The 20,966-nt window shown below is 49.2% G+C and overlaps 1 protein-coding gene across 7 annotated transcripts in view; it reads left to right on the forward strand.

Moving 5' to 3' along the window:
* Positions 1–20,966, forward strand: part of LOC142358832 (CBP80/20-dependent translation initiation factor-like) — a 156,402-nt gene that overhangs the window by 100,566 nt on the left and 34,870 nt on the right. For 6 of the 7 annotated variants that reach the window (XM_075410981.1, XM_075410980.1, XM_075410986.1 and 3 more), the window contains 2 exons: positions 11,082–11,523; positions 13,101–13,430. In XM_075410981.1, the coding sequence (XP_075267096.1) occupies positions 11,082–11,523; positions 13,101–13,430 (772 nt within the window). The remainder of the gene's footprint in view (positions 1–11,081; positions 11,524–13,100; positions 13,431–20,966) is intronic. The other variant, XM_075410983.1, reaches the window with a different exon arrangement.

Below are 20,966 nucleotides of genomic sequence, written 5' to 3' on the forward strand. Positions count from 1 at the left end.
GATTTAAAACAGGTTTTGCTGTTCTGAAAGCAAGACCATCAACAGAAGCATTCAGCAATGCCTGCTCTGGGATCATAGCGTGACGGAATGGTTTGGGTGGCAAGGGACCTTTGAAGGCCATGTAGTCCAACCCCCTGCCATGAACAGGGACATCTTCAACCAGATCAGGTTGCTCAGAGCTCCGTCCAACCTGGCCTGGAATGTTTCCAGGAATGGGGCATCAACCACCTCTCTGGGCAACCTCTGCCAGGGTTTCACCACCCTCGAATTAAAAAATTTCTTCTGTATATCCAGTCTGAATCTCCCCTCTTTCACTTCAAAACAATCCTCCCTTGTCCTATCACTACAGGCCCTGCTAGAACGTTTGTCCCCACCTTTCTTCCAAACCCCCTTTAAGTACTGAAAAGCCACAATAAGGTCTCTATGGAGCCTTCTCTTCTCCAGGCTGAACAGCCCAGCTCTCTCAGCCTTGCCTCACAGGCGACGTGCTCCAGCTCTCGGGTCATTCTTGTGGCCCTCCACCCAGGGCGCTTTGGTCAGCTTGGTTTTGTTGGTGTTGCTTTAGTATCTGATGATGTGTTGTATTTATTTGTAACTAACCTGGCGGGATAGTCCTTATTGTGTGGGCAAGCGTAGGGTGCTGTTGGGTCAATCAGCTGTGGGAAGAGTCGTGGGGAAGCAATGCAAGAGCTGTCCCCAGGGAAGGCAGTGAGAAATGAAACAACGCTGTGGTGTTTTGTTGTCCATCAACCTCAAAGTGCTTTTTTTGGTAGAGGGCTGCTCTCAGCATCCCCCCTTTCCCTGAAAGCCGAGGCAGAGAGGAGAGAAGGGGCTGTCATTGGACCTTCCCCCACTGCAGACCTTGCAGTGAACCCATGGCCACCAGATCCTTGCATGCGCGAACCCTGTCACCCGTGAGACTGTCCTTCAAGGCTGCTCTTTTAGTGTCCTGTAGCGCAAAACACCACCGTCTACGTGATGCTATTTCAACCGGCCAGAATTGAGGGAAGGAAATACAGCGGCAGGTTCCTCTGCGCTAGGAAACCGATCTGTTATTGAAATGGCTTTCTCTTTGGTGGACTGTTTCCGGCACGGCTCCTCAGTGCTGGAAATGGGTTTATCCATCTACACGTTGTTTTCTAGCCCGAGTTCACGGAGGTGTTGTCAGCAGCTGGTTGCTGGAGGGAATATAAAGTGAAATAACTTGTTTCTTTTTCCTGCTTTCAATCCTCAAATAGAATATGCCATTGCTGGTGGGGGCTTGAAGTGAGCACTGAAGGGTTTATGCCACCAGGTTGCTCTCCAGAGTTATCTGGCAGCTGAACTGGGAGGTAAGGACAAGCAGAGGTTGATGCTTTCACTGAGTAAAAGAGGCGTTTATGGCATCCCCTGTGTCACGCGAGGTCTCATTGAAAGACCAATTTGAAGAACCTCAGCAGCATGGTTTGGGTGGTGACTTCCAGTCTTTGGCCGTGGCAAGTAGCCACCCTCTCTGCAGGGGAGCACTTACCACAGGCTCCTTCTCCCTACCAGACCAAGTTGGGGACGCTGGGGACCTGGGAGGAAGCAACGTGCTGAAGCTCTGCAGGGCCTCCTGGCATGGTTAGTGCGTGAAGAAGTTGCCAGCTTGAGTTGTTTGGGCTCTTGTTGCAGAAACAATATTTCTGTCTGACCCCGGTTAGCAACTGATGTTTGCAAAATAAAGAAGTCAAGGCACTGGAAATACTTTCCATTCCCACTCTTGTCTCAGCCCAAAATATTAGTATTAAAAATATTGCATCTATTATATGCAGCTAATATCTCTGCTGGCACGTAAATCACCCAGGGATTTTTCATCTCTGTATTAAAAAAAAAAAAGTTAACTACGCTCTATTTTTGGCGATTTGTTAACTGTTTTGTTTCCATTTATTCCTACTAAAGCCACAGCAGTCTGTCTCCAAGGGACCATCTGTGGGAAAGCCAGTCCCTAGACTGATTCGGAAGGTGCCGGGGTCATTAACAGGCATGAAGGCGCTGAGTAGCTGCTCTTTCTCTGATAATGTCTTTATTTAGCGTGACAGCCTCCAGGGCATGAGTGGACAACAGGCTTCTTTATTTCATTTAAACTAACATTGCTCCATCCATTCCCAGCGTTGCGCAGATGCTATGGATCATCCCGATTTTTCCCAATTAAAGCCGGGGCTGCTGGTCCCCAGGCAGCAAGAGCCAGCAGCTACGTAGAGCTGCAGAAGGTGACTCAGCTCTGTGCCCTCCCCCCGGGCAGCGTGTTCCCATCCAAAATGATGAGTGGAAACTTATCCGAGAGAAAGGAGATTTTTGGAGTGGTTCAGACCCTGGCACAGCTTGGCACATCCATGCGAGCCGTAGGAGTAGCATGAGAGAGGAGGTAGGAATGGGGTCAGGAGGAGACAATTCTTCTTTCGACAGTGGGACAGACTTGGGTAGACATTTGGGGAACTGCTTAGGATTATCACCTGGTTGCGATAAGTCAATGTCCGGATCAATCCTAGCTCCCAAAGCTCTACGCTAAATGCTATAGCGTGCAGCATCATTTTTAATGATGTTTGTTTAATGTGCTTGGTAAAGGCTTCTGGCACACCCAAGTCCAAAGCATCTCCGCTCCTTGGGTTGGTGTTTTACCAGATCCCGATGTCGGAAGTAATTGCTTGCCATCGACTTTGGGTCAGCTCATGTGTCTGGACAGCTGTTAGGAGATCCTGTCAAATCTTGCCTTAGCTTCTGCAGGGAAGACATTTATTTCTTCACTAGAAAGCACTGATATAAATAGGATGTGGAAAAAACCTAGGATGTCTCCTTGCTTGCGGGTCAAAGAGTCACGGAGGTCTAAAGGAAAGCAGCTGAACAAAAAGGCAGCAGGTGGGGGCTCGTACGTACTATTTAGGAGATGTCTTGATGGACAGGACTGTGGAATGATGGTGGTGGGCTGTGTCTGTGCATCTTGGCACAGGTTTAAAGTTTATATCTCTTGGAGGATTATCAGATCTCGGGAGAACTGATCAGCCTTGGTGTATTTTTAAAGGAGGCAGCCTGGAGTCTGCGATATAAGCTCTTTTATTGCAGTATAGTAAAAGATGAATCTATATTCATTCAAGTCGCATTCTTGCCAGTAGTCCAGGGTCCGTGTGTGTTTGCGCTCAGCAGATTTCTGGGAAACTCTGTGTACCATGGCAGTGTCTTTCAGGTTTAAACTATTTCAACTAAACTGGATTCAGTTCCTTGTCACTGTATTTTCCTATGGTGTTCATGTAATTTTTTGCAATCGTGTTTACAGCACGCTAAGAATCCAAAAACATAATTCCAAGTAAAGTAGTTTATGAAGAGAACCATTTCCAAGCAATTTCTACGTAAAATCACTGCAGTGATTTCTACACCAGTCTGGGCAGTCAGCCTTGAAGTCAAGGGGGGTGTCTTCCTAGCTGGTTGCCCGCTCTGTGCAACAAGGGCCTCCATCTGGACGTCCCTAATGATTTGTGGGAGATCCAGCAAAGCATTTAAAGAGCTGTTTTGGAGCTATCTCACATGCCATCTGTACTTGGGATGTCTTTCCCAAGCTGGTGTTGCAAAACAGCTACTTAAATTCCTTCTGAAGATTCGTTTCCATGAAGCTTAGAAGAAAATAGCTGACTCAAGCAGCCTGTGCGGCCAAGCATTGCAGCATGTCAGGACTTTCATTGGCCTTCAGTGACAGACAAGTTTGTTCTTCAATGCTTTGCTGAGTCTGCTCTGATGGACTTTGTGTCATGTCCTTTCAGCCCAGCAGCGCTGTCTCTGCTCCTGCAGCACAGCCTGTCAACTGGGTGCTCATCTGGTGGGCCTGTGAGTGAGGTGTCCATCGCCGTGGTGGGAGTAGTAGTGGACACCGATGGTGTGAAGGGATGCCACAGGAAGGCACAGGGAGAAGTTGAGTCTGTTTCCGTGTTTGGAAAGGCCAAATCAGTCAGCATCCCATAGCAGGAGATAGTGCATCACATGATGAACTGTGCTTTGCGTCAGTCCTACACCCGTTTTTTGGATGCATTATTGTGTGAGCACCTTGGGTGTCTCTGTGCAAAGCCCTTCAATCATAGACTAGTACAATGCTTTGGGTTGGAAGGGACCTTTAGGGGTCATCTAGTCCAACCACACTGCCATGAGCAGGGACATCTTCAACCAGAGCAGGTTGCTCAGAGCCCCGTTCAACCTGGGCTGGGATGTTCCCAGGGATGGGGCATCTTCCACCTCTGGGCAACCTGTGCCAGGGTTTCACCACCCTCATCATAAAAATCAGTGCTACCATGGTGGCTCACAGGAAGTTTAATTACATTGTAAAGGCCAGATGAAATAATCTCTAGCAAAGAAATACAAATCTGATGTCCAGGCCCAAGGGATGGTTGTCTGCAGCAGCTGTACCCCAAGACAAAAGCGATGACAAGAAGAGTTGTTCCTAGGTAGGAGGCTCATCTGAAGGTTTCATAATGCTTTTCCCAGCAGCCAGATGCTGTGTGCCTCATCAAAAAAATCTCTATCCTTGTAGCATTGTTTTTGTTGGCTGTGCTTGTCTTCTAGAGTTCATCGTATGTTTTCAAGGATGCGTACATGTAAGACCTAAAGCACGCATATCAACTCTTCCAAGGTGATTTTGGATCCTGATCACCACCATTTTGAGAGGTGGATTTTCTGTGCTTCCAAAATGCTGTGTCCATCCAGACGCGTGGGCTGGGTCTAGTGATCAGGATAGACTTCAATCCTGGTGACAGAAAGGCATAAAAGAAGTGTGAATAATTTCATTTTTGTTTTCAGGAGTGAACATGACATCTTGTTCCCTTCTCATCCGAGAAAAATGCAAACAAAAATGAAACTGGAGCCAGGCAAAACCAGTTTGAGAGAGAAAGCCAAAGGGAAAACATACAGAAGTCTTGTGTTCTTCATCCTTGGAGCTTGTGGTTGTTGCTTTCTGTGGGGTTTTGAGGTTTTTGATTAAATTGTGTGGAACCGTCAAGCTTATTTGCGTACTTGCCACTCTCAATCATAATGAGGATAGAAAATGGCCGTAGCTGGACTGTGATGCTCCCTGCACCAAAGCAGTGCTCAGTTATTATACACAAACATAAAACATCAGAGTGCCTTTGATGGAGGCAGGCTTGGTGAAGAATAATTCTGGGGGAAGTCAGACCTCTGGAATAAAAGTTCCTCCTCACTATATTGATAGCAATATTCCCATTGACCTCCCAGGGCAAAATTGGACCTCCAGGACCAGTTTTAAATGCTGTAAAATTCCACCAGCTCCCAGCTGGGATCCTTCAGGCCTTCCAGTTTGGACTTCTATGTCCCTTAGGTGTCCAAAGCCAGTGCTGATGGCAAATCCCTCCAGCAGCGCCTGCTCAGGGGTGCCAGCCCGACTATGTGGGGAGCTGCATGCCCTACTTACGAGACCCAAGTCTGCCACATAATCTGCACAGCTGCTGGAGCAAGAGGAGGGATGTGGTGATGGGATGCAATGGTGGGATGCAAAGGAGCTGGCAGGGCTGGTGGGGTACCTCTCTGCAAGCCGTGCTGTTGGTGACTGTGTCCCTGGCCAGGGATGGGTTTGCCATCAGGTTTTGTGGTGCGTGAAGTGTTTGGTTCAGAAAGCCTGAGACTGGAGATGTTGGTTTGTTCAGGGGGTGTTTTGGGGGACTCTGCTTCTTCCTCCCCATTCCCTTCTCAGGGCAGCCCTCTAGTACAGCTGTGAAGAACCCAGTTGCAGTCAGTCTCTGTGAATTTAACTCTGTTAGTGGTGTCTCAAAGAGTTTTGTTTAATTTCCCTCCCTCAATGGAAAATTACTGTGGGATTTTCAAATAGAAGGTGGGATGGAGGTGGCCCTTCGTCCCATAGAGCCAGCCCCACCAGTCCTCTGTTTGCAGGTACAGTTGCTGTGTGCCTTGGGGATGCTCTGCTCTTCTAGAGTTTGGGGGTGCCATGGCTAAGTGGGATCTGGGATCCTCATTGGAATGAACAGTCCCACAGAGCCAATTTCTGCAGCAGATCTTAATCTATGCCATATAATGGCAATTGGTGATTATTTGCAGACATGGTAATAGCAAAGCTGATCATGAGTTACTCCCAAGAGTCAGCGTCATATGCTTGGGCCTGGCACAGAGAGGAGATCCTGTCTGGGCAGAAGAAAGAGTGGAGAGAAGTTTTCTGTCCACAAAATGCACTGAGGAATGTTTTCATTCACCAGGAAGGATGAAGGGGAAGTAGAACGTTTGACCTTGGCCACGGCACCACTCTTCATTCTCAACTTCTAGGCCAAGTGGCTGCAAGTCTATGTTGGTTGTTGATTGCTGGGTGGCCCTGGCCATGCCCGAAAACAGGATAAATTATAGAATTGTTGAATGCTTTGGGTTGGAAAGGACCTTTAGAGGTCATCTAGTCCAAACCCCCTGCAGTGAGCAGGGACATCTTCAACCGAAACAGGTTGGTCAGAGCCTGGTCCAACCTGACCTTGAATGTTTCTAGGGATAGGGCCTCCACTACCTCTGTGGGCAACCTCTGCCAGGGTTTCACCACCCTCATTGTAAAAATAATTCTTCCTTATATCCAGTCAAAAATATCACCCTTCCCCTGGAAGGAGCTTCGCATGCCCAGGAGGGCTTGTCCTGTGGGAGAGCTACCTGGGATTGAGGACAAGCATGGTGTCCAGGCAGGTTCTCCAAAAGCAGGAGCCAGGATGTCCAGAGCACCTCATCGCTGAGCCCGCAGATGGGATCTCGGTCTGATTGCCCATATGGGATGCTCTGCAGCGTGGGGTAGATGTCTCGCTGGAGATGTAGCTCCTCACCTCTCAGTATCTGCAGGAATTGCCTAACCAAATCTCCATGCAGCCGCCGGGAGAATGTAACCCCGCGTTGTCCTCCGGCTCTCCACATGCCAGACAAATGGTGGGCGCTCTCAGAGAACTTGTCTCGCTCAGGGGGATGTGAGCAGGGCTGACGGGACAGAGCAACTGTGTTTTAGACCACAGCTGTCCACGTGTCTGGAGTTATTTTCCACAGCCTTGTGCCTTCCAGCCCCTTTGCTTGGGAGCAAACGACGTAGTAAAAACTTGCAGGAATCCGGTATTTCTGAGCACGTAGGCTGATAATCACCGAGACAGCTGAAGCCTTAGATTTGTTTGCGTAGGCTCCTCTGACAGAGCAGACATTTGTCAGATCTAAATTCTGTTGAAAGGTATCTCATTTAGTTAATTAAATAAAAAAAAAAAAAAGGTGGAGAAACGATAGCAGAAGCCATGCCATCCTATTTCCATCTTGGCAACCCTGACTCTCTCATCTTGGCTTTTAGTACTTCTGCAGTTACTTGGTGACTCTGAATGTCTCTTTATTTCATGTTGACTGATCCCCAGTCCCACTGAAGTCAAGGGGAGTTTTGAGCTGAATCAGAATTTGGCCTTTGAAATTGAAATCATAGAATCATAGAATGGTTTGGGTTGGAAGGGACCTGAAAGATCATCTGGTTCCAACCCCCCTGCCATCAGCAGGGACATCTTCCACCAGACCAGGGTGCTCAGAGCTCCATCCAACCTGGCCTTGAACCCTGCCAGGGAGGGGGCAGCCACAGCTTCTCTGGGCAACCTGGGCCAGGGTTTCACCACCCTCATGGGGAAGAATTTCTTCCTAATATCTAATCTAAATCTGCCCTGTTTTAGCTTAGAGCCGTTCCCCCTTGTCCTATCCCTACACACCCTTGGGAAAAGCCCCTCTCCACCCTTCCTGTCGGCCCCTTCAGGCACTGGCAGCTGCTCTAAGGTCACCCCAGAGCCTTCTCTTCTCCAGGCTGAACAGCCCCAACTCCCTCAGCCTGTCCTCGTAGGAGAGGTGCTCGGAGCATCTTCGTGGCCTCCTCTGGACCTGCTCCAACACATCCATGTCCTTCTTGTGTTGGGGGCTCCAGAGCTGGACACAGGACTCCAGGTGGGGTCTGAGGAGGCAGAGTAGAGGGGCAGAATGCAGGCAAATGGTATGAGACTGGTGTGCTCTCCAGATACTCTTTTTTTTTTTTTTTTTTTTTCCCCTTGTAGCTGAAGTAGGGTCCCCCACAGGACGCCATGTCCTTACAGCAAAGGATGAGCCAAGAGGGACAGAAGGATTCCCAGTAGCTGCAGCATTTTTCTGGGGTGAATTGTTCCTTTTCTTGGAGATTTTGCTGTGTGAGTCAAGCTTCAGTTGTTCCTCCCTTCAGCACTGCAAGCCTAAAACCCCGGGCTGGGAAGTACCTTTGGGTTCCTACATGGTCTGGTTGCCTAAGCTTGGAGGTCACCCCAGGCCACCAGCTCTGTTCTCCTGCCCTCAAGCAAGCATGAGGCTGTTTCCGTCAACTCAACCCTCAACGGGTGCATGGGGTGGGGTGCCCTGGTCCCCATCTTGCCCCTTCCAGGGGCTCTCCGTGTCCCCAGCATCTCAGGCACACCCGAGATCAAGGATGGGACATCCCAACCTCCTCAGCTTTGCGATGCTGTGCCGTCAAAAATCTTTGAGGATCCGTGCCCCGCTCTCCCTTCTTTGGCTCTTTTTTGCTGCAGAGTCCTATTTCTTCTTGGCTTTTCTTCTTCGTTGGGGTGTTGGGATGATAAAAGCCACAACGAGTCTTTGCCTGAATGCCGGATGATCATCTAGACCCCAGCCTGCTGCCAAGTCACGGCTGTTGCTTCTTGTTTGCCATTCTCCTTCCTTTGCCTTTTATTTCTTGCAAGTTTTTTCGTTTGTTTTTTTTTTTTTTCCCCTAACTTGTTTAACTCTGGTGTTTTCCATCCTGTGGTCAGTGACTGCAGAGCTTGGTGTTGCGTTGGCTCAGCCCCTTGCCGTGGAGATATTGCCTTTTAGCCGTGCTGTACAGGGACGGAGCTGCCTGTCCTCTCCCTCTCCTCTTGCAAAAGCCCCAAACCGAACAATCTTGCACGTTCCACAGTGGCTGAAGTGGGGTTTTTTGAATCTGAAACCTTTTTTTTCTTTCGCAGCCCTTAAGCAGAAACAGTTTGGTTTGTAATATCGTGATGTCCCTGCACGCATTTCTCGCAGGAATTTACAGCAGAGGTTGGTTCCCAGCTTGTTTCCAGGCGTCTTGCCCTTACCACTGCCCAAATTAAAGCTCTGTCTGTGTGCAACTTTAATTTCTGTGCAATATTTGTAACTTAAATACAGTAGCAGCCTGCCTGGCTAATAACCTGAGGCTGAAAGTGCACCCAAACGGTTAAACTCAGATGTTTGAGAGGAGAGCAGAACCACAGAGAGCAAACACTGAATTCTACCAGCAAAACTCTTGCACGCTCAAGCATGTGGGGACTTAATCCTAGATAAGGGTTTTAACTAACTTTTATTTTGACATTCCCCTTTTAATAAGCGTCGCTCTTTACAAAGCGGTTTATGTGATTGCGTTACTGAGAGGAAACAAAGAAATGCCAGGAAAACTTGATGTGGAGAATCTGTACTCATAAAATTCTTGTAAGCTCCAGCAAACAGGAAAGCTTCCCCCATCTCCTATTTCTTTTTTTTTTAATTCCCTGCCATTCAGCTTGCAAAAAAAAAAAAAAAACACCAACCCACGTTGAAGATCTCAGAAAACCGGATCTGGTGGTCTGAGACTAAACACCAACTGCCTCCACTGCCACCACCAACGAGCCTCTTCGTCCTGCATTCACCAAACATGAGCCCTTGCTCTTTATGGTTAAGAGCCAGTTGGCCGCAGAAAATAGGTTTTAACTCCTGGGGGTGCCAAGGAATACAAATTTGACGGGCAGAGAGCTTTGGCAGGCAGGGCTGGAGACTGTTTAGCCACAGACCATTGAAATGTATTTGTGAATGGCCGCTTCCTTCGTCCGAATGTATTTAGCCGAGCAGTGCAGATGATGAAAATAAAATTAATTGTTATGTGACGGGTTTAAAGTAAATGCCGGTATTTATCTGAGCGGAGGCGGGGATTTGGGGTAAGGGATGAGGCTGAGCAGGGGGATTATAATGGCTACACAACCAGTACAGATGCAGACTGGTGTGGTCAGCGCAGCGCTCACGGTTGTTTCCTTGCTTCAGGGGACAATGCTGGGGAGATGGCCCTGGGGAGATGTCCCTCGGGAGCCTCCAGCGCTGCTCCCGGCAGCCTTGTAAGGAGCCGAGCATTAAAGCATCCTGCATGCTCTTGGAGCCAGTACTGAGTGTTAAAAAGGCAGCAAGGAGGCAGGGAGCTGCTGCCGTGCTTAGGGCTAACCCTGCGCCGTCCCGGGTGAAGGCAGCCAACGCCAGGCCCATCTCCATCTTAACTGCATCCTCGGGGATGGTGTTCCGGCTCTGCCTTCTCCGCTTGGGAGGGCCACGCTGCAGCCCATGTGGAAATCTGAAATATCTGAGGCTGCCAAAGCCTTTGTTCCTTTCAACCATTGGTCTGGGGACCTACCGTCTTGGTCACCGGTTACGGCCAGCGCACAGCTTGCCCCTTCTGAGCCGTTTCAGTCTCTCAAGCAAAACATTTGTAGGCAGTTCCTGCTCTTTGTGCCTGTTGAATTTCCATGTTATCTGCTTGGAGACGTATTCACCCAGCCTCCTATCCCAAGGTGCTGGTACTGGCTCCCTGTGCTGCCAGAGCCCCGCATTGTTCTCAGCTTCTTCATCCATCTATGCGTCCTCTCCCAGTGTAGCAATGATGAAGCAAAGCTGCAGGGCAGGTGTATCGGGAGCTCCTTAGGTCTTCAGAAAAAAACATCTCCTGACATTTCTTGCCTGACTGACTTCCTCCTGTTGAGCTGGGACTAACCAGGTTTTCCCTGGTTTAGTGGGGAAGCAACACAGAAACCTGGCAGAGATTTTCCTGGGAAGCAAAGACACGTTATCTAACTGTGCATGAAAACTTTCAGCTGAACTATGCCTGTTACTGAAAGAGATTTAGAGGTGTGGGCTGGTACTAGGTTGTGTTAGTCTCCCCTTTTATGGCAGGGAGACCCGCAGAGCCCACCCACAAAGGGCTAGGCTGTTTGGTGGGAGAGAGGATGTGTTGACCAGACAGGACCATGGAGGAAAAGTTGTACTAACATCTTCCTTTGACGTTCCAGGAGACAGCAGAGACTTCCCGGTGGGAACAAGCCTCAGCAGCACGCAGATCATCAGCAAGGTGGCACCAAACACAACAGGGACCACCAGAAACTCTACCAAGGAGGCCAGGCCCCTCACTCCTCAGGCAGGACCGGCCACCACGGCTACAGCCAGAACCGGAGATGGCACCACAACCAGAAGCACTCGCCCAACGACAAAGAAACGCACAGAAACGCCAAAGAGACTGAGAATTTGAAAATCGAGGACAGCTCCGTCTGCACGGTGCATATTCCCGTGGAGACGCACCGAGGCCCGGAGGCTGTGGAGAAGCAGTCTCAGCAGTACATCCAGGAGTCGGAGATCAAGCGGAAAGACAGTATTCACGAGCGCATCGGGGAAAGACCCAAGATCAATTTGCTTCAGTCTTCAAAAGACAGGCTGCGGAGGAGACTAAAAGAAAAGGTATTATTTCTTAGGGAAACAAAGAGTTTCTCTTTTTTTCCAGGGGTCTGGCTTTTGGCCATTCTCCGTACAAAGAGAGGGTGGGGTGGGCTCAGGGGACCTTTCCATGAATGCACCCAACTTGTCTTAAACTCCCAGTGTCAGCACTTCTCTTGAAGTGTCTTTGCGCTTCTTCATGAGGCCTTTTATTGACACAGTGCTAGTGCTAAGGCTCTTAGCTTGACATCTTCGTTGAGGTCCTAAGTTTTGACTTTTGCATGCTGGATAGTTGGAGTCAGCTACTTAAAAGTTGATACTCATTTATCTCGGCAATGAATTGAAACACCCTTATCTTCCCCCCTTCCTCCCAGCAACCCAACAATAACAAAACTGTTGCATGCAAGTGATGGACGAGAAATCCTTTTTGGAAACAGTCTTCGTTTCCAAATTCCTCAGAAATCTGAGGCTGATATCTTCATTTGTCCCCTGTGAAACTCGGATTCTTTCTCTTGAGATTCTTTTGTCGGGCTGGAAAATGCATCCGTGGAGGTATCTCTAAGGACATTTCCAAAATGTGTAGCAAAAAATAACCTGAATATATACAATTCCACGGGAGTGCATGTTGGAAATGTATACCTTTGGATACATGTGCATTCACTATTTATGTATGTGGCATGAGGGGGGAGGAAGAGATTTTGTTAGTTATTTTTGTGTTCTTTAAAGCAATGGGAGGATGGCAGAGACTTTCAGAGTATTCATTTTAATGCTCTCCCTGCAAATTTATAGTCTTATAAGACTTCACATAAACACCCATTCTTGGGTGGGTGTAGTCAACACAACCGGTCTCCTGATGGAAGTTTTGGACAACTCCAGCTGCCAGTTGGCATTGGGGTTGCCTGAAAAATTGCAACAGGTTTGTATTGTATAGGACATTTTAGGATTGAGCTAGAAGAGGAGAAGGGAGCAGACCATAGCAAGCAGCACGCAAGCCTTACGCTGGGGAAGAGGAACAAATGCATCATTAAATGCTGAAAAGCGGCAATAAAGTCTGTGGTAAAGCTATGAAGAAAGAAGTGTAACAGTCAAGAGATGGAAAAGTTAAGAGTTTTTTTCTAACGCTGGGATCATGTGACATTTTTTATCTCAATTTAGATCATTAAATATATATTAAATATAAATATATATTAAAAAGTAGACATTTTTTGTAGGACTGTTATCTGAGCATTTTGCAGACATCAGTGCGCTTTTAAAATAGAGGCAAAAAAATGTCCATTATCACCATGTTGCAGACACTCCTGGAAGGCAGTCGGGGGTGATCAGACCTTGGCACCCTAGCTCGGGGCCTTACAGGACGCCTTCTCCCTGAGCCAAGGGGGAGGACTTTGTGATCGAGTGCTGTGGGAAATGGGGAAAGAGAACATTTCTGGGGCGGGACTCATTCTGCTTGTGGTTTTCAATGCTGAGATGAGACTATTGTGCCTGTAAAAGATGCTTTGATTTTTCTATGTCTGTTTATATGCCTCCCCAATCCCCTTCCCCCCTTTGCTGTTTTGTGGAAGGACAAGGGCTGATATGTCTGTTTTTTCCTTATGTAACAGACGCCTTGTCTTTCCCTTTTCACGGACCAGGACGAAGTCACGGTGGAAACCACCAATCCTGAAAAGAACAAAATGGACAAATTAATTGAAATCCTCAACAGCATGAGGAACAACAGCAGCGACGTTGACTCCAAGCTCACCAGCTTCATGGAGGAAGCCCAGAACTCTACCAACTCTGAGGAGATGCTGGGGGAGATAGTCAAGACCATCTACCAGAAAGCAGTGACGGACCGCAGTTTTGCTTCCACAGCAGCAAAGCTCTGTGACAAAATGGCCCTCTTCATGGTGGAAGGAACCAAATTCCGGAGTCTGCTCCTCAACATGTTGCAGGTAATGAGATAAAATTATGAGCTGTATGTGGAAATATGGTTATCTCACGCCAGGGCCCATCTGTGCAAAGAGTGGGTTGCTTGTGGCAGCATCCCCATGGCATGAAGAGAAGTGAAATTGAAGGGTCTTCCAGTGGAGTATCTTTGTGGCTTTTTTTTCCCAAAGTCCATCTTGGCACCAGAGATACCAAGTTAAGTTGTGATCCCTGAGCAGTCTGATTGCATCACCTGACTGAAGGGCTCATTCCTGGTTTCTCTATGCAACTCAGAAGTAATTTGTGTATTTGCTAATTATTCTGAGTCATTTGTTTATTGGTGTACACAGCACTGGTTGATTGTACTGCTCCAAAACTATCAGCGACAGCAAAGTTAGTGGGGAGCAAAAAGCAGTGGCTCTGATAACTGGTCTATGAGAATGGTGGATGATGGGCAAACAGGACTGTCCTCACCTGCCTGCAGTCTGCTGTGGGGGAGCGTGTTTTGTTGTAGTGCTGCCGTCAAAGAGGGGAGTTACTTTTCTGAGGGGGGGTGTCACACAGACCTCCACCTTTCTGCCTCTCTGGAGACGGGACGTGTAGAGCTGAAACCATGAATTGCCATCCTTAATTTGAGTTTCCATTTGGCCGTTCCTTCACACACGCGTGTCATCTGTGACACGTACAAAGCTCTCATTTCATTTCTCTGTTCTCAACACATTTGGTGCCCAGCATCGCTCCAGTTTTTGACACATTTTCTCACCCTTCTTGCTCTTGTTGGAGATCATGCCTTGGATGCTGTGCCTGGCTGCCTGTACCTTGTGCGGGCTGAGCTGGCGTTGGGGCAACACGGGAAGTGGGGGGGGGGGGGAAGGAGCAAAATAAAATAATGAAAATTAATATTTAATGTAACCAAAGATGGTTCTGCAAAGTCACTGGACCAGCTTTGCTTCTCTCGTTGCTCTGGGTGCGTATCAAACCCAGCATCTCTCCCTGCACCTGCTCCTTCTCCATTCTCCCCCTGAAAGCCCATGGGCAGCACCCACATCTCCCCATTGTGTGTACCAAGCAGTGATTTTTTTTTTTTCCCGATCAATTTATTTCCAAAGCGATTATAAAGCAGGAGGGGATAAATTGCAGTCAGCAGCAGTCCCAGATTTAGCAGCAAGGGGCTGGAGGGGGCTCTAAACCCTCTGCGCATCCTGCTCTTCCCATGCCAGCTCACTCTTGTGTCTTCCCCTGTTTGGCTGAGCAATGCGAAGAAATCCAAAATAAAGTCCAGGAGCGATGGCCTGGGAGCAGCAGGGTGTTAGCCAGAAATTGAGGATGATGGCAGTCCTCCTGGGTTAGGGAGGACTCTTCCAACTTGCTTTCTTCTCTTGCCCCAGCATTTCCACCCCTACCAATAGAGAATCATAGAATAGAATCATAGAATCGTAGACTGATTTTAGACTGCAGCATCACGTCCATTAATAACTGGCTTTGTGTTCAGCTCTTCATAGCGTGAATATAGGATAAATAATATATCTCCTATCTCCGGAGAGTCCCAAAGTGCTTTCCAGGAACATGTAGCCAGTATCGGTGTGATGGGATCGTGATGTCCATTGTGGAAAGCTGGGAAGAAATGCAATGCAGAGACCGAGCAGGGTGTGCGGGTGACTGAGTTCTGCTGCTGGAGCGTAGAAAAATATACAAAAGGGATTTGCTCAGCCTCAGGCTGCACATCTTTCAGAAATATTTTGATGGGGCAGAAGGTGACAGTTCACCGCAGGTCAGAAGCAAAGTGCTATGTGAAATGAAATAATTTAATGTTTCCTTTCTGATATTAAAGGATTTTTACTTTCTCCAAGCGCAGTTTCTTTTTCCAACCAAAATAAGCGGGTGCATTCCCACAGTTTCATTAAATACTTTGGTTAAGCCCTAAACTGGGATTTTCTTTGTGATGCATTCAGGCTTGATAGCCCTGGCTGGAGACAGGCCCAAGTATGAAGCACAAAAACCTCATTGCAGCTGCCTTGATGTGAAATAAGGGGGTTGATGGTCTTGATATACCATGTATTATCAATATCAGTATGGTATATTGGATAATATATGGATATTATGGAGTAATGTGGATATCATATTGATAAATTAATATAGGAATATGATATATTGATGGTTGGAGAGATAATGTTGATATATCAATAGGATATATGGTTAATGATAGAACATTACCCAGCTCCAGTCCTGGCCCATCCACCATCAGATATTTTCCATCAGCCATTTCTAGATAATTTACCCTTAATTAAAAAAAAAAAAATCTTCAGTAAAACGCTTGCTCCAGAGCTGGATTTATGTGTCTCTAGCACCTTTCAGACTAATCCGATCCCTGGACGTAAGGAGCTCGGCTCGCCGGGCACCGGCGAGCTGGGGAATTACTCTGCTGGGGTGTGATAAATCGGGATCAGCGTGATCCCCCCTGCCCCCCCCCCCCCCCCCCCCAGGCTGCTGGCGCCTGGGCCTGGACCGCTCACCCCCACCACATCTGCTCCCAGCAGATGCTCTTGTTTTGTAGGGGCTTGTTTGTCCCTTTCTGTGGGCACTGCGATGGCAACAGCTCAGCCCCACCGGAGGATCTTGTAAATTAATGCATTAACCCGTTGAGCCAGCCTGCCAGCGTGCCGGTACCTATAGCCAGCATCCCTCTACCCCGCCGGACCTTAAAACGAGCAGCAAGGGGTTTTCACTGAACCGTATCTCTTCCCACAGAACAGGCAAGAAACTGAATAAACTGGCTTTTTAACCTGGCTCCTCTTACATTTTCAGCTGTTGACAAGGTGCTCGCGCTTGGGAGCTGCGCGTGTTCGCAGCTTATCTTGGGGGACTTGTTTTGATCTCGAAACAGAAGCCGGGACGGGAATGCTGTCACGTCATCCCACTCCCTGCCGACAGCTCCTCTAAAGAGCATCCCCCCAGCCGGCGTTGCACCGTTTCGGGCTCTAAGGGCATCTATCGGGACATCTCTGGTTTGAGTTTATCCCTTGCTTCTGTGTTTTTTGTCCCAAATCTTGGCCGAGTCTTGAATTTCAGTGCTGCGAACCTTCCGGGATGCTGAAGGGAGACGTGGAAAGGGGAGACGTGGGGTGGGTGGCTGGTCAGGCTGGAGGGATGCTGCTGTTTCAGGGCTGGGCACTGAGGGGGGGTTAACTGGGTTTGATTTTCTGCTGATTGAGTTTGGTACAAGGAGCAGTTTTGGGCTGCACAAGCCCTTGGCATAGACCTGGCTGAACTGGTCCCAGGGAGTTTGGGCAGATGAAGGCTTGCAGGCACGTCTTGGTGGACACATGTATGGTTTCCTCACCCCTCTAGAAATACCTTGTTAATTAATAAATTAAAAGTATGTCTCCAGAGAGAGATTTTTGCTTGTCATAGTTTTACTCACTGGCTTGTCCTGGCTTGGGAGCTCCTTTTTTTTTGGTGGGAGGGTGTATAAGCAATGTGCCATGTAACATAAGTTGGAGTTTTCCTCTGTTGAAAGGACCGTGCTCTTTATAGCAGAGCTGTGTCTGCATCTGAGCTATGCAGAGCCAAGTGTATTATTAGAGTGGACATCACTGGGGCTGTAATCGTACACTGCTCCCCTTAGCAACCACGGCCAACAACACATCAAACAGAAGGCTGATACCTTCTTTTAATAAAAAAAAAAACCACCAACCAACCCACCACGAAATGAACACCTCGACACAGAGCAGCAGAGCGCACGCCGGCGTGCGGTCAGAGCCTGCTACGTCGCTGCTATTTGTTGTACACCCTGTTGTACACCCTACGGCCTTGGGATGTTGTTGGGCCGTTTGTTGTACACCCTGTTGTACACCCTACGGCCTTGGGATGTTGTTGGGCCGTTTGTTGTACACCCTGTTGTACACCCTACGGCCTGGGGTATGTCGTTGGGCTGTTTGTTGTACACCCTATTGTACACCCTATGGCCTTGGGATGTTGTTGGGCCATTTGTTGTACACCCTGTTGTACACCCTGTGGCCTTGGGATGTCATTGGGCTGTTTGTTGTACACCCTGTTGTACACCCTGTGGCCTTGGGATGTCGTTGGGCTGTTTGTTGCATACCTTATGGCATACCTTAATGCATACCCCAACACATACCCTGTTGGGCACTCTACGGCGTACCCCAACTCATACCCTAAAGTATACCCTACTCATACCCTAATGCACATCCTATTGCATACCCTAATCCATACCTGACTGCATACTCAAATGCATATCCTATTGCACACCCCAGTGCACATCCTAATGCGTACCGTATCGCGCACCCACGCAAGCTTTCTTCGTCGTCTTGGTTCTGTCTCTTGGTGCTCCAGAAATGGCCTTTCCTTGGGTCAGTGCTGTGCTTCGCTCGGGCCGTAGAAACTCGAGTCGCGTCCCGTGGGTTTTGGCAGAGGTTGGGCTTGGGTTTCGGTGGGCTCGGCTGGGTTTGAGGTGGTCGGTGTGGCTGCTTTTGGAGGGGGTCAGACGGGAAGGTGGCCAAAAAATCTCCTGTTGTCAGCCCAGGTGGAGGATGGAAGAGGATAATTTAGGTTGAATCCCTTCTTGGGATGTAGATGTTGTGGCATTTAGTACTGGAGAATTGATTGATTCCTGTCGTTAAATCAGGGTGCAGAGGGAAGCGTTTACTGTGCTGAGCACAAGGATTTGGGAGGAATGAGCCGAAATCCCTCCTTTCCCGCAGTCGGCTTCTTTTTTTGAGCAAATGACTTAACCTCCCAGTGATGGCAGCACTTTCTGCATTGTGGGGGTTGTGAGAACAAAGACACCAAGGGGATACTGTGGGGACGGGGAAGTAATACTCATGGTTAATACCGAAAGGCAGATTTTTTTTTTCCCCCTTAACATGGTTAAGGTGTGGGTCGTTTGTGGTTTGACAGAGGCGGAGGCAGGAGGATCTGAGCACAGCTGGAGAGCATCTGACCTGCGCACCACGTCCAGCATTGACTGTAAAACCCATCAGCCCTCCTTCCATGGCTGGCTTTAATTAAATTTAATTACAGATGGTCCAGTTTGTGCACAGAAAACACAGTGGTACCACTGGTCTTCGATAAGGTATTACCAAGGAGACATCAGAGAGGTTGCTTCACTGAAAGGCTGGGGGAGAAGAAGGTCCCAAGGTCTCTGGAGCAAAACCCAAGGCCAGAAGTGTGCGTGTCCGGAGTGCTGCAGTGGTGCAGGTTGGCTTGCTCAGCTCCACGGAGCAGCACCACATCCATCTCTTTGACCTGTGCACAAGCCCAGTGTCACAACCTTTGGTCTCTCTTCCAGAAGAAGAGTTTGAAGAGCTCTTCCCATGATGAGGTGGTGACTCAATGGGGAAAGCCTCCTCAGTTGGAGCTGCTGCCCACCGCTCTTCTCAGGGAGTGAGGGCTATCTCCGTGGTGAACCTCAGAGCTGAGGTGTGCGTGGGCTCTGCCAGCCAGGCAGGTGCCCACCACAGGCAGAGAAACAGCAAATGGCGCTGCCCATGACTAAACACTTTCATCTAGGGGTTTGCAGCAACTTCCAGAGCTTGGCAACCTTTTTCCTTGCATTTCTGCGCTGATGTTGACAGCATTGTCCTGGTTTTGTAAACCGCGGTGGGGTTCACCAGTGAAAGCTGCCTGCTAAATGCAGCTTTAAATCGTAGAATCATAGGTTAGAGAAGACCTCTAAGATCATGAAGTCCAACCATCAACCCAACACCACCATGCCTGCTAAACCGTTTCCTGAAGCGCCACATCTACACGTTTTTTGAACCCCTCCAGGGATGGGGACTCCATCACTGCTTGGGCAGCCTGGTCCGATGCCTGACCACTCTTTCAGTAAGGAAATTTTTCCTAATATCCAATCTAAACCTCCCCTGACTCAACTTGAGGCCATTTCCTCTCATCCTATCGCTGGTTACTTGGGAGGAGAGACCAACACCCGCCTCACTACAATCTCCTTTCAGGCAGTTGTAGAGAGCAATGAGGTTCCCCCCCGCCATGTGCAGATGGGATTTATTTTCTAAACGCCCAGGGAATTCAAGACCAATTCTAAATTCATGCACATGCATGTATACGGAGAGCATGTACAGGCTCGGAGGGGGACAGGGAGCGTGGCCCCGCGGGTGGCTCTGAGGAGCATCCTCCTGCTCTCCAGCACGGAGAAAAGGAGGAGCGGGAAGGAGAAGCGTTCCCTCTCGTTGGGCCCAAATTGTGTCTCTGAAGATGCTCTTAACAGGGTTTATTATTTTATTATTATTTATTTTTTTATTCTTTGCATTATTTTATATTTTTACTGATTTATTATTCTTTTTTTAAATTCCTATTTTGCGTAGTCATCCCGGGGCCAAAGGTAACCCGTGCAAGTGTTGGCGGCGGGCAGGAGAGGGAGCCAGGGGAGGGGGCTGGCACCTTGCCCGCGCTGGCAGGTGAAGGGGCAGAGCTGGGCATCAATTAGAGCTGGCCCCGTCGTTACCCGTGCGTCTGGCCAAGCCATCGCCGTCTGCCCGTAGTAATAACGCTCGCTCGGCTCCGCCGCCGAGGTTCCGGGAGCCGCTGGCAGGCAGGTCCCACGCGGGTCTGTGAGTTATCGGAGAACCCCGGATTAAATATCGAGCGGCGTGCTTTAAACTTGCCGCTTCTCCCAAGCTGGAGGAGCCGTCCTGTTCCTTCGCAGGCTTTCCGTGACGCGGGAACGCGGCGAGGGAGCGCCGGGCGTCGCCTCCTCGGGGGGTGATGGTGAGAGGAGAGGGGGTTGAATGGAGCGTGAAAAGGGGTTTCACCCAAGATCTGGGGTTTTAATGGAGTGCAAAAAAAAAAAGGCAACATTTCCCAGTGATAGGATGGAGGGGATGGGGACAGGAGCTGTGCGAGGGGACCTAATAAATGCTTATAAATATCTGCAGGGTGGGTGTCAGGAGGTTGGGGCCAAGCTCTTTTCAGTGGTGCCCAGCAACAGGACAAGGGGCAACGGGCACAAACTGAAGCAGAGGAAGTTCCAGCTGAAGATGAGGAAGAACTTCTTCCCTCTGAGGGTGACGGAGCCCTGGCCCAGGCTGCCCAGGGAGGCTGTGGAGTCTCCTTCTCTGGAGATATTCCAGCCCCGCCTGGCCGCGGTGCTGTGCAGCCTGCTCTGGGTGACCCTGCTGCAGCAGGGGGGTTGGACTGGGTGACCCACAGAGGGCCCTTCCAACCCTGACCATTCTGTGATTCTGTGATTCTGTGATTCTGTGATTCTGTGATTCTGTGACTAGGAGCCCTCTGAGCTGGGAACAGTGGAGCCAGACCTCAAATTAAATCGGCTGCAGGGTTGTGCTCTGCATCAGTCCTCAGCCCCAGCCCAGGGGTGGGTTTCGGGGCTCGCAGCCCCTCAGGGAGTTGAGTTGCAGCTGGAGGTGGGCATCACGGGGGGATGCAAAGGGGGTCATCCCCGCTCTGGGGGCTGGAGTCCGTCCGACGCGGCCGTGCTCGTGGCTCTGCGCAGGGAAGATGTTTAGTTTTGAGTCGCAGGGCATCATGCAGTTGAAAGATGGATGGGAAGCAGGAATAAGTTTAAA

The sequence above is a fragment of the Opisthocomus hoazin genome, chromosome Z, assembly GCF_030867145.1.
Source record: "Opisthocomus hoazin isolate bOpiHoa1 chromosome Z, bOpiHoa1.hap1, whole genome shotgun sequence".
Lineage (NCBI taxonomy): Eukaryota > Metazoa > Chordata > Aves > Opisthocomiformes > Opisthocomidae > Opisthocomus > Opisthocomus hoazin.